The 12,753-nt window shown below is 42.6% G+C and overlaps 1 protein-coding gene across 1 annotated transcript in view; it reads right to left on the bottom strand.

Moving 5' to 3' along the window:
- The window catches only part of ITSN1 (intersectin 1), a 379,821-nt gene that overhangs the window by 288,551 nt on the left and 78,517 nt on the right, over positions 1–12,753 (bottom strand). Inside the window, exon 6 of the mRNA XM_030202171.1 lies at positions 12,155–12,315. Coding sequence (XP_030058031.1) covers positions 12,155–12,315 — 161 coding nt within the window. The remainder of the gene's footprint in view (positions 1–12,154; positions 12,316–12,753) is intronic.

The following is a 12,753-nucleotide window of genomic DNA, read 5'->3' as shown; positions in this document are numbered from 1 at the left end:
CTTCCTCCCAAAAGACTCCAAGGTCCGTCTAGCTCCCTGTGGACACCAAAGAGTGAATCTTGGAGCTCTTGGCTCTTGTGAGAGTGGCTTCAACAACCACTGAGCAGTGCAAAGCTGAAGCTTCTCAAATCTGGGAGCCTTCTGGATTCTGTACATAGAATCAGCCTTCTTATGAATGGGCTGCACAGAGAGGGAGGTCTCTCACTAGGATTCTGTGCACGGGCACTGTCACAACCCTTTTAAGGCAAAAAAATAAAATAAAAAATCAAAGATGTCCAGCATCTCAGTCCTGGGCTCATCTTCAACTTCCATTTCCAGAACAAGTTCAGCGAAAGAGAGTTCCTTAGGGAGAGAGAGATACTTTCTCCTTTCATGGGGAGGGAGGGGAATGACAGGATACAAATGGATCCTTCCTCCAAAAGAACCTCTGGATTCCATTCAGATGCCCAGAAATGGTCTGAAAAAGACTCACAGAAGTAACTCCTGTGAGGATTCCTGAGTCTGTGCCTGTTCTGGGTGGGAGCACCAAGGAATGAGCGTCTTCCTGTGCTCTAAGGAATCTTCCTCCCTAAAGGACTACACAATGACACTGTCTCAACCAGTGCCAACTCCAACACCCTTTAATGTATCAGCATTGGTGCCTGTCAAACAGGCAGGGCATGGGCCTCCATGATGGGCTGAAGATCCATCAAGTCTGATGCTGATAGCCTCAATGCCTCAGCATCACGTCAGGCAAGATGGCGTTTCATCACTTCTTGGAGAATGGCTTGGATTCATCCATTGAAGTTGGCCATCAGTAAAGGCTGGGCTGCAATGGTATAGTTACATCTTTCGCAGGAATCAGGGCCAAATTGGTAGAGATGCATCCGTTCCAGGATCCTGGAGGGTGAGCTATCCTCTCAGTGTGGATGCTTCTTGAACACTGATGATGTTGATGCTCCGGTGCTCCTGGAATACTTCGAAGAGGACCAGTGCTAATTCTTCTTAGCCTCTGGTGCAGGGCATTGGAATCCCTTAGCACTGTTGAGGACAAAACTGAATCCCTACATATCCTCATGCTGGGATCAGAAGATGCCAGATGCTGATGGGCATTACCAATGCTCAATGTCAAGGCAGGGGAAGACCTCCTCGATGCAGATGCATCTCCATTGTCTGATGTACTTCTGGGAGCCAAAGCAACCGATGGCAACATTGATGGACTGGACATGTGCCAAAAATATTTCTGTGCTGCCACTCTCAACTCTTAATGCCTTTTGATGAAAGCTGTGAACACAGTTTACAAAAATATATTTATTTTATTTATTTGGATTTTGCTCACACCTTTTTCAATAGTAGCTCAAGGTGAGTTACATTCAGGTACACTAGGTGTTTCCCTGTCCCAGGAAGGCTCACAAGTTTGTACCTGAGGCAATGGAGGATTAAATGACTTGCCCAAGCTCACAAGGAGTAGCACTGGGATTTGAACCGGCCACCTCTGGATGTCAAGACCAGTGTTCTAACCAGTAGGCCACTTCTTCTGGTTGTTTCCTAGGTTTTGCTACATTTGGAAAACATTTTTAAAACACTGGAAGTTTTTTGGGACATGATGGAAAAAATAGCTATAGTGAAATTAAATGAAGCTATGATGAAGAAAAATGCGAATGTTTTCCCCGGCCAGAGTGCTCAAAGCCTAAGGGACCTGATGAGCTGTGGAAAATAAAAGAAAACTTATTAAAAGCTGAAAAAATAAAATGGGAGGTGTTTTGTTACTTGATCCCATTGAGAAAAATATAGCCTGAGAAAAGGTATTACAGGGAAATCGTTGAATGTGAAGGAAAATCAATATGGCATGGGCTGAGGGGAGAAAAGACAAACTGCTTTCTCTCTGCTCCAAGGAAACAAGACTGTATTGGTCATGCACGAGCAGGTAGATGAGAAGACACCTGCATATGCGGTGGACACTAACAAAAGCTTCTGAAAATAAAAGAATGTGGGGTCGGTGACATCACCCATATACGAGTATATGCTGTCCTGCTTGTCTTCAGAGAATTCAGAAAACCTGACTGGCTAGGTGTGCATGCTAGAGCAGATTAAAAATCAGCACTCTATGGGCCTGATTAATATCAAGTTGCCTATGTAAGAAATCCAAAAGGCACCTATTTTAACAGTAAAATAGGTGTCTATATGCCTTTATAAAATAGGTTTCCAGAACCAGCCCAAATACTGAGCAATGCCAATGCACACATTTACACCTGCTCCACCCATACTATGCTCCCAAGAATGCCTACGTGCAATGCACCTACTGTACTGCATACACTACCACTGCACAATTTTATACAATACTTTATCCACATTTAAAACACAGGGTATTTTATAAAATATGCTTGTACATCACAGCTGTACCTCGGCACATCCTAAACTACACTCCATGGAATGTTTATATACAGAACACATATAGGTAGGCACCATCTTGTGGCACTGTCACAAGGGGACCTGAAACCCCTCACTTTGGGCTCAAGTCCCCTCCAAAATTGTGACACCAGTAGAATGGCTGGCGGGAATGCCCAAGTCCCGTCAGTCAAAGAGATCTGCTGCCCAAGCCCACTCCCGTGCTGACACCAGCTCTGCCATGCATGAACTGAGCATGCGCAGGAGTGCTGGCATTGGCAGCTGAAGCACACCTCCGACTTCCTCATTGCATGGGCAGCACAGGCATAGGAGGGGCTCAGGCAGTGAACCTCTTTAGCTGGTGGGGCTAGGGCATCCCCAACAGCAAAGGTAGACAACAATGCTGCGGGGGGGGGGGGGGGGGAGGGAGGGTGGAAGAGTTGAGAAGAAATGCATGGACACCCCAGTCCACCCTTGGGCCCCCCCCCCCCCCAAAATGGACTTCTACTTATGCCCCTGGTACCAACTTGTTAGTGCACATACTTATCAAGCATATTTGGTCCTATAATTTTATTAGAGACATTTTCTTCATGTAAAACATTTATTTTTTCACGTTAACGTTTGGGTCTTAGCCTGGCTATGTGACTCCTGTATAGCCTTTGTAAGTTTGTGTTCTTGATTGAACTGCATTCTTATTTGTAACGGGAGTTCTTTCTGCCTTCAATTTTAGTATTGTAAACCACCTGGATCTTGATTGGTAAGGCAGTATATCAAATTTAATAAACTAATTGTATATGCAGAAAAACTTCATAAAATTATCTCACACTAGTAAAAAAGGCCCGTTTCTGACACAAATGAAACTGGCGCTAGCAAGGTTTTCCTTGGAGTATGTATGTTTGAGAGAGTGTATGTGAGAGTGACTGTGTGTGAGAGAGTGAGTCTGGGTGCGAATGTGTCTGTGAGACAGTGTGTGTGTGTGTGAGAATGCAGTGCTTTTTTTGTGCCAGTACGCGCCAGTACGGTATACCGGCAGTAGCGTTCCTGGCCTGGATGGCACCCGGGGCGGAGCGCCGATGCGCCCCCCTCCCCCCCCCCGCTAGATGACACTTCCCTTCCCCCTTCGGCGAAATGACACCCCCCCTCCCGGGTGCACGCCGCTGGGGGGGTGCCGCGGCGCACGCCTGCTCCTCCGAGTTCGCTAAACTTCGTTCGTTCTCTGCAGCTCCCTCTGCCCCGGAACAGGAAGTAACCTGTTCCGGGGCAGAGGGAGCTGCAGCGAACGAACGAAGTTTAGTGAACTCGGGAAAAGCAGGCGCGTGCCACGGCACCCCCCAGCAGCGTCCCCCCGGGGCGGACCGCCCCCACCTTGGTACGCCACTGTCTACCGGCACCTTTTTTCTGGGTCCGGGGGCTCACATGCCTGCTCCCTGCTGTTTGCACCCGGCCATGATCCCTGCCTTGTAAAACTTTTCTTTTTTACCGAAGTCGCGAACCGGCAGCCTGAAGACTGAAGAAAGCAAACAGCAGGCAGGCTCGCTTCGTTTCCCTGCATTCTCAGCACATCCTGCCCTCCTCTGATGTCATTTCCTTTCCTCGAGGGCGGGATGCGCTGAGAATGCAGGGAAACGAAACGAGCCTGCCTGCCTGCTGTTTGCTTTCTTCAGTCTTCAGGCTGCCAGTTCACGACTTCGGTAAAAAAGAAAAGTTTTGTAAGGCAGGGAACACAGCCAGGAGCAAACGGAAGGGAGCGGGCAAGTGGGGCTGGGGCGAGTCACTGGACATGGAAGGGAGGGGGAGGATAGGGGGCAAAAGAGAATCGTTGGACATGGAGGGGAGGGAGGAGAATCATTCTGGACATGGATTGGATGGGATGGCAGGGCAGGGGAGAGAGGAGAATAAAGAATTGCTGGGCAGGGGAGAGAGGAGAATGGAGAATTGCTGGACATGGATGGAAGGAGAAGGCAGGAAAGAGAGAATTGCTGGACTTGGATAGGAGAGGAGGGGAGGGCAGGGGAGAGAGGAGAATCACTAGACATGGATGGAGGGGAGGGAAGATAGGAAGGAGAGGCACATGGATGGGATGGCAGGGGAGGAAGGAGAAATGCTGGAAATGGATGGAGAGGAGAGCAGAGCAGGAGATAGAGGAGAATTGCTGGACATGGATGGATGGAGGGGTTGGCGGGGAGAGAGGAGAAATGCTGGACATGGAAGAAGAAAGGAGGAAAGTAAAGAAATAAATGGAAAGGAAGCCCTGTAAACGGAGTTAAGAGAACAGATAGAGAGCAGCAGAATCAGACACTTGGACCAGTATGGATAGAAAACAGTCACCAGACAACAAAGGTAGAAAAAAATCATTTTATTTTCATTTTAGTGTCTTATTTTGCACTGGGTATACTGGAGCTGTAACATCTTACAGAAATGATTTATAATGAAAAAAAAAATCACAAGTTATTGTTTTTCTCCTATACTAGTATATTTTCAATGATGTATGTTTATATGCGCCATGGCTGGTATAAGGGGTGTGGCTAATGTGGGTGTGGCTATCATAGGGGTGGGGCCATATGTGGTGACAACAAGGAATAAACTACAGTGGATTCCGGTTAATTGGGATACAGCTTAATCAGAGTGGCTGCACATTTGGCTCAAAACCTGGAGAACGGAAGCAAAGCACAGACGTAAAGGTGCAACGGTTTCGTTTTATTTTGGACAACTCACCATTTATTTGGGGCAGTAACATACATAAAACATCATCGATATGTCACCAACCCCTGACGTTTAAATGGGCTGCCGCATTTGACTACACATGCTGCTGCCACATTTGTCTACACGTATCGTATTCCATCTATGGCATGCACTGAAAAAATACCAAGGAAAGATTTAACACTCACAAAATCACAGAGATTACAGGAGTGTCAAAATCCACAATAGCATGCATTATACAACAACAAGAGAAATTGATAAATGAGTGGACTTTAACTGAGAGGCAACAGGGTGTTTCCCAAAAACGGAAGCATGATGGTAAATATCCTGATGTAGAACAGGCCCTGAATTGGTTGTGTAGAATATGGGCATGGCCATGAGCCTTGGGTCAAGGCCTAAAGGGCAAAGGCTAACTAGTCTGTGTGACTCAGAAACTCATGATCTGATAAGACATTCTTGCGTGCAAGAAGGCATGAGAAAGGAGGAAGTATGAAAAGAAAAAGGAAAATGTGGTTTAGCAACATAGGGGAAACAGGTGGTGAGAAAAGAGAACAGGATGATCTCTAAGGAAGATAACTTGTTAAAGGCATTTTAAGCATTGTTTGAAAAAAAGATATATAAGTAGCTATATCAGAGCATTATTTCAGAGAGACAGTTTCAGATAGTACTTATGTATAGCAGAGCTGCTCTCCCATGAGAAACTATTAATTGTATCTGTATTTGGTAAGTAATCAAAATTGCTTTTCTCATACGTGGCCTTGGTCTTTTATCACTCCAAATTGTGGGTGGCTTGTACATAATAATTTGGGGTGGTGGTAAAAAGACTAAAAATAACAGTTGTAACAGGAAGAGGTGTTTGTGTGAGTGGACCAATGTTAAAAAGAAAGTCAGAGGAGTTAGCTAGAAAACTTGGTCACAATGATTTTAAAGCAACAGATGGCTGGTTGTCACGATGGAAATGCAGGTTTGGGATAATGTTTAAGAGGGCACATGGTGAGGAGGACAGTGCTGACGCTATAAGCAATGAACAAAGGAAAGCCACAAAACTTCCATGATTGCTTTGTAAATTTTGTGGAGATGACATCTACAATGCCAATGAATCAGGGCTATTCTACAGTGCCACACCTGATGGATCCCTGACCTATAAATACACAATGCTGTCAGGCTATGGATCATGTAACAGTGTTATGCTGTTCCAACATGTTGGGAACCGATAAAGTAAGCTGCTGGTTATAGGAAAAAGTGTAAAGCTGCGGTGTTTTAAAGGGATCAGTATGGAAAGTTTACCTATTCTGTATCATACCAACAAAAATGATATCGGAAATATTTAAGAACTGGTTAATGAGCTGGGACATCGAATTATAGAGTATGTCTAGGAGGATTGTGCATGTCCTTGACAATTGTGCAGCACACCCAAACACTGACTGATTGAAAAACATCCAGGTGGAATTTCTCTGTCCCAACACCACATCTCTGGTGCAACCACTGGACACTGGAATCATAAAAAAAATGTGAAGACCCTATAGCATGTCAAACTGGTAACTTACATCCTTGAAGCTACAGAACAAAATTTTCTCACATCAACAGCAAAAGAAGTCAGTGCAAAGACTGATCTTTTATAAGCAGTGCAGTTTATTGCTGACAGCTGGCAAAACGTTAGCAGCACAACCATTCAGCATTGATTTGCTCACTGTGGGTTTAAACACCTTGGAATGGACACACAAGATAAGGCTGAAAATGAAAATGTTATGGATAATGAAAATTAAGTTATGGAAGCACACTGGGTGGAAACCTATGAAGAGTTTTCATCCATAGACAACAATCTTCAATGCAACAATGAAAACGAGGGGTGCAAGGATGAAAACATCGAGCAAATTTCAGCCAAACATACAAAGACTTCAGAAAAATCAGGAAACTGAAGAGGATGACACAACTGAGCATGAAAAAGTGACAAAAAAGATGCCAGGTTTATTTCTGGATTAAAACTATTTTTCATGCAGGAAGGCAATGAAAGCAGTCCAGTTACTATTCTAGAGACCTGTGCCAATTCTGACCAGCTGCAGTCAATGAAGAGAGCTCGTCAAGGTACGCTTGATCGATACTGCCAATGTTAATGCTGTTTTGCATGAGAAACTTTTTTTTCCTTTATTTCAACTTTTGTGTTACCAAACAAATGTAAAATTTGAAATTAAACTGTACTGTACTGTTTTTTTTCTTCCACTTTTTTGTTTGGAGAATAAATAACTGTTTTGACTTATCTGTCACTTGTACTGACTCTTTTTTTTAACAGTAACATGACAACTTCGTTTTTTCTGGGCATACGCTTAATTGGGGCAATGTACTATAGTCTCTATGTGTCCCAATTAACCGGAATCCACTATATTATGTTTGCACAATTGGTTGAACTAAGAATACACTGAAAAAGAAATTTTGAACATTGACACATTTCAGGGAAAAAGGTTTTAAAACTTAAAAACATACCAATAAAATTGCAATTTCTTTTTTTTTTAATTTATAGACATTTTAATATACATAATATTCAATCAAGAATAATAATACACAATACGTGAAATAGCATAATTAAGTAAAAAAGTAAAGAAATAACAAAGAAAACTTCTATCGTCCACAAATTAAAGGAAAATGATCCAAGAATTAGGAAAAATAAATCAAGCTATAAATATCAAGCTTATAGACACTCTATTAAATCAAATCAAAGACCGCGCTGTGCCTTGTTGACTTATTCCAAGCTGCTATACAGCTGATTGGGTTCAAAAAATTGATATTGCTTAGTGTGGAATAAAATCCTACATACACAAGGAAACTTCAAAAGAAAGTTTGCTCCCAGGGCAATTACCCTAGGCCGCATAACAAGAAATGACTTACGTCGCTTTTGGGTTTCCCTAGACAAGTCTGGGAAAACCCTTACTTTTGAACCCAAAAATAAAGAATTTAATTGTCTTAAGGAAAGTCTGAGTACTGCATCTCTATCTAGTTCTAAAGCGAAAGTCACCAGCAAAGTAGTCCTTTGTGTGACCACCTCCAAAGAAGATTCCAGGAAAGCTGTCAGATTCATTGCACTCTGAGAATTTAATTTTTCTGGAACTTGCCCATCTATCTGAATATAATATGCCCTCGTAATTGGTGGCAATGAATTCTCGGGCATTCCCAAGATATCAACTAGATATTTCTTAACCATTTGCACAGGGGAAAGAATTGGTGATTTTGGAAAGTTTATAATAAGCAGGTTAAGTCTCTTAGATTGATTTTCCAGATATTCCATGCGTCTAGAAGCAAAGTTCCTTTCTTTAACCAATGATTGTTCCAAAAGATTCATTTTTTCAACTTTTTCAGAGAGGTTTTTTACTTCCTCCGCATGAACCTCATTAATTTGCAATTGTTTAAGTGCAGACTCAGCCAAAACTTTGATAGTTTCAGTATTCTTTGAAATAGCAGATTGCAAGGTCAAGAGAGTTGTGGAATTCAGGTCCCAAAGTGACTCTAAAGTCACTACAGCAGGTTTTTTAAACTTCCCTTCATCAAAAACCAGGGGAGACGCTTGAACTACTTGTTCCAGGGTACTCACGATTGTAGGATCCACAACAGGAGCTGTTTTCTTCTCTGGGACAATCTTTCGTTCAGCGGTTGTTCCTGCTACTGCCAGCAAGTTCCCTCCCTGCACGCTCCCCTCACCACCTTGGGTTGAAGCTGCAGGACTCGCCTGGAGGCTCTCTCTTCCTGGTTGAGGGGAAGCTGCACGAAAAACAGGGCTAAGAGAAGCCCCGTCGCCACTGTCGGTCAGCGCCGAGACGCTGACACCAGCTGCAGGAGTAGAAGTCAACGCTGCTCCGGAGAGAGAGCAGAGGTTTACCGCCAGGATCAGAGGGAGTGTATAAAATTGCAATTTCTATTTATAAATTGCCTATATATGGCATTTAATAATTGTAATTTCCTAATCATCTTGCTTATATAACAGGCTAAGCATTTTTTAAAGAACTCATTTTCTGGACTTCCGGTGAAGGCATGGAGCGGTGAAGACGCAAGACGACACTGCTCCGAGGCGCCCTTATAAATCAGTGCTAGTAGAAGGAATTACCCGCTCACATCCGAAATAAAATCAAAAGGAGGACAGGAGAGTACAACTGGTGACTCGCGGCGATTGTGAAGAAGCGGATGGCAGTGAAATCGAGCCGTAAAGACCCTAGAGATAAGAACTGCGCCATAGAAAACAAAATGGCAGACAGGGCATCGCCGGCACAACCGTCCCCTAGCTCAATGTGGGCCGCAGAGATCACCGAAGTGAAGGTGGCGGTGGAACAAACGGTGGGAGCAAAACTACAGCTCATATTGGATAAACTAGAAGGGCTGACAGAGAAACATACACAGCTCTTTAACGAACTCCAAGTGGTGCAGCAGAGAATCGGGAAGGCAGAGGAGGATATCAAAACGGTTTCAGAAGAACAACCTAGACTGCAGAAACGCCTAGCAGAGGTAGAGACAAAACTTGATGATCTTGAGAAAAAGACAAATACCGGATAGAATTAAAGGCTGCATATTGTTGGAGCCGCTGTGGTACATGTGGAGGGAATTATTAGCTAAATGGGATCAGGACCCGACCTGCAGCATATTATTGCCTTTATATGGTAATGGGGATTTCACGCCGGGTACAGATAATGCAATATTCCATAAATTACGAGAGCAAGGAGTAGAACTGCTAGAAAGTTTTATTCAAGAAGATAGTACGCTGCTCCCCATCGCTGAATTCCAGCAACGATGTTCAGGGGGGCCAGCTGAGATACTGGCTTACCATCAATTAAATCATTATGTGCATAGCCATCCAAAAGAGAGCTTGGCCCCTGGGTTTGGAAGGAAGCTTAGAGCCTTTTTAGAAGGGGATGCACTGGGCCAAGTCTCAGTGTCTTGGTTCTGTAGGGAGTTAGAGAAAGGTCAGCGGGAGAGGCAAGTAACAGAGGTAGCAGAAAGATGGAGTGCGGAAGCACGGCACCAGATCTCCGAGCGTCACATACAATAATCAGTGGTAGGAACACCGAGAATTGTTCATAACGCGGAGTTACAGGAATGTCATTTTAGAATATTGCATAGGGCCTATTTCTCTCTGGGAAGGGCGTTCCATGCAAAAGTTAAACAATCTGATAACTGTTTAAAATGTAAGCAGGGAAAGGCCACTATAGCTCACTGCATTTGGCAATGTAGATTTATAAAAATTTTGGAGGGGGGGGGGGGGGGGGGGGGGGGGAGGAAACTAGGCAAATTTATGGGAGAGACACTGGGTTTTCAGGTTGTCTTAACTTTTGAGAAAATGTTGTTGAGTATACCTGGACATTGGAATAAAGGCACACAGGGAGAAAGAATATTTTTGAGGAAGACATGCATGGTGGGGAAAAAGTGTGTCCTTAATCACTGGATAATGGACATACCTCCCTCATACTGGTATTGGAGGAATAAGCTCCACCAGTTAATGTTATGGGAAGCAAGAGGAGCGAGGTAAACCCCTAAAAGACAAATGCGTTTCTTGAGTATCTGGGGGAAATATCTAAACATGATATCACCCCGAGCACGCAGTCATGTGCTTAATAAATTACCCTGGGAGATTGGAAGAGATCGGATAATCTAAAATATGAAATATGCAATAGATAGGAGGGAGGGGGGAGGGATGGGTAGGATAGGGTAAGGAGGGGGAGGGGTTTAAGGACCACTCTCACACCAGTAGGGAGGGGAGGGAGGGGCAAGGGGAGGGAGGGGGGGAAATGGTTTATATATAAAAACTGATGACAGGTTGAAGTATACCCATAGAGAAAATCAGGTGATAGACAACTTATGTGACCCTAAGTGGGAAAGTTCGTTGTTACAATGTTAATGTATGAAATAATTTGCTTTGATTGTTTGCCTACACATGTTTGTGATATTGTATATCCAAAATGTGGATGAGAAATTTTGTCTGGGACTGTCATTAATAAAAAAAAACGTTGAAACATAAAGAACTCATTTTCTCAGTGACTTGAGAAATACCAATCAACTGTAATTAATCATGTAATTAAAATTTTTAATCACACCAGCAATTTTAATCAAAATGTTTAAATTGAAACCCACCTCTACTGAAAATGCTATTATCCATGTCTGAGCTAAACACACTTCCAAGAATGCCTCCTCTATAGATAACTAGAAACACACAAGTTTTCCCATGATGCATATACTTTACCTATATTCAGAGAGGCTAATTTTCAAGCAGCTAAATTACGTACATCTCTCTTTACCCAAATAAATGACTTTACTAAAAAAAAAAAAAAAATTACAATATACATTAAAACATAGCCCAAGAAAAACTATGTAAGATGGTGGAAAAATCTGTTATTACTGCTTTTTTGCTACATTATTGATCACTCTGTTTCAGCATCATATTAAAAGACTCTATAATGAGCTCTCTCCTCAAGTCATTTTGAACAGATGGTGTGGGGGAGGGGGGATGAGGGGTATCAAAGTCTGTGAGACACTGATATAACTACAAGCAAACCTATGTAGTCTGAGTTCTCTCCCACCCATCTTAATCCATTCTGTTAGAAAACTGCACTTCCTGTGATGTTGGTCACCAAAAACAGAAATTGCAGGGAGGGTATCAAAACCCTAAAATTAATATACGTGGATTTCCTAAGTAATCAGAAACAGACTTGTGGTTTAATGTAGTAACATTTTTCTCTCTCATTTCCTTCAAGGTATATTATCAGCCCAGTAAGGAACACAATGTACTGAAGGCAATAAGTCAGTCAAATAAGCATGAGAAAAATTCTGCCGTCATCCAAATGATGATGTAGCTGTGAGAGATTCAAAGAGCAACAATTAAGCCAGTACCTGGAAAACTTCCATATTTACTGGAAGCTTTCATTTCAGAAAGGCAGAAATTAACAAATAAAAGGGGACAAATCTCATTTTCTCAGTTTGTTAATTTTCTTTCAAGAGCACTGTAGGGTTTTCAACAAAAGCCAAATGAGCTATTCAATCTATTGTCTTTTAGCATTTTAATACATCATTTACCATATCACAAAAGAGTAACAAAATCAAACTGCAGACTAACCAAATCCTGCTGCACTAGGAATAGCGACAGGTGGTTGCTTCATGATAGGAGGCAATGCAGAGGGCAGCTGGTAACCTTGTAGTTTCAGTTTGATAAGTTTCATAGCTATGGAAAATTCCAACTGGTCCATCCTTCCATCATTATTCATGTCAGCTAATGCCCTGTGAAAAAAAGAGATTATAAAAAAAAAAAACTTTTAAAAAGCATCAAAAAGCTTTTTCATCTAGAGAAACAGTCCACATGCCCAAAAAAAATCATAGAATTTAAATTACAGATTGACTATTACAGAAAATAAAATAGAAATACACAAGATACAAAGAACAGATGAAATAGTATACATCATACAACTGTAGCATACCAAAGTGAAACACAATGGCACAGAGGCGTATTTTTAAAGAACTTAGTGGGCACTTTACAAAGGTGCTAGCTAAAAATAAGTGTGTGCTAAACGCTGGAGACGCCCATATATTCCTATGGGTGTCTCAAGCGTTTAGCACATGCTAATCATTAGCGCATGCTAAAAATGCTACCATGCCTTTGTAAAAGACCCCCTTAGACACACAAAGTACCATAGGTTACTATGGTACTTTGTATGTCTA

Source organism: Microcaecilia unicolor, chromosome 4, assembly GCF_901765095.1.
Source record: "Microcaecilia unicolor chromosome 4, aMicUni1.1, whole genome shotgun sequence".
NCBI classification, from domain to species: domain Eukaryota; kingdom Metazoa; phylum Chordata; class Amphibia; order Gymnophiona; family Siphonopidae; genus Microcaecilia; species Microcaecilia unicolor.
This window is presented reverse-complemented; position numbering and strand designations above follow the sequence as displayed.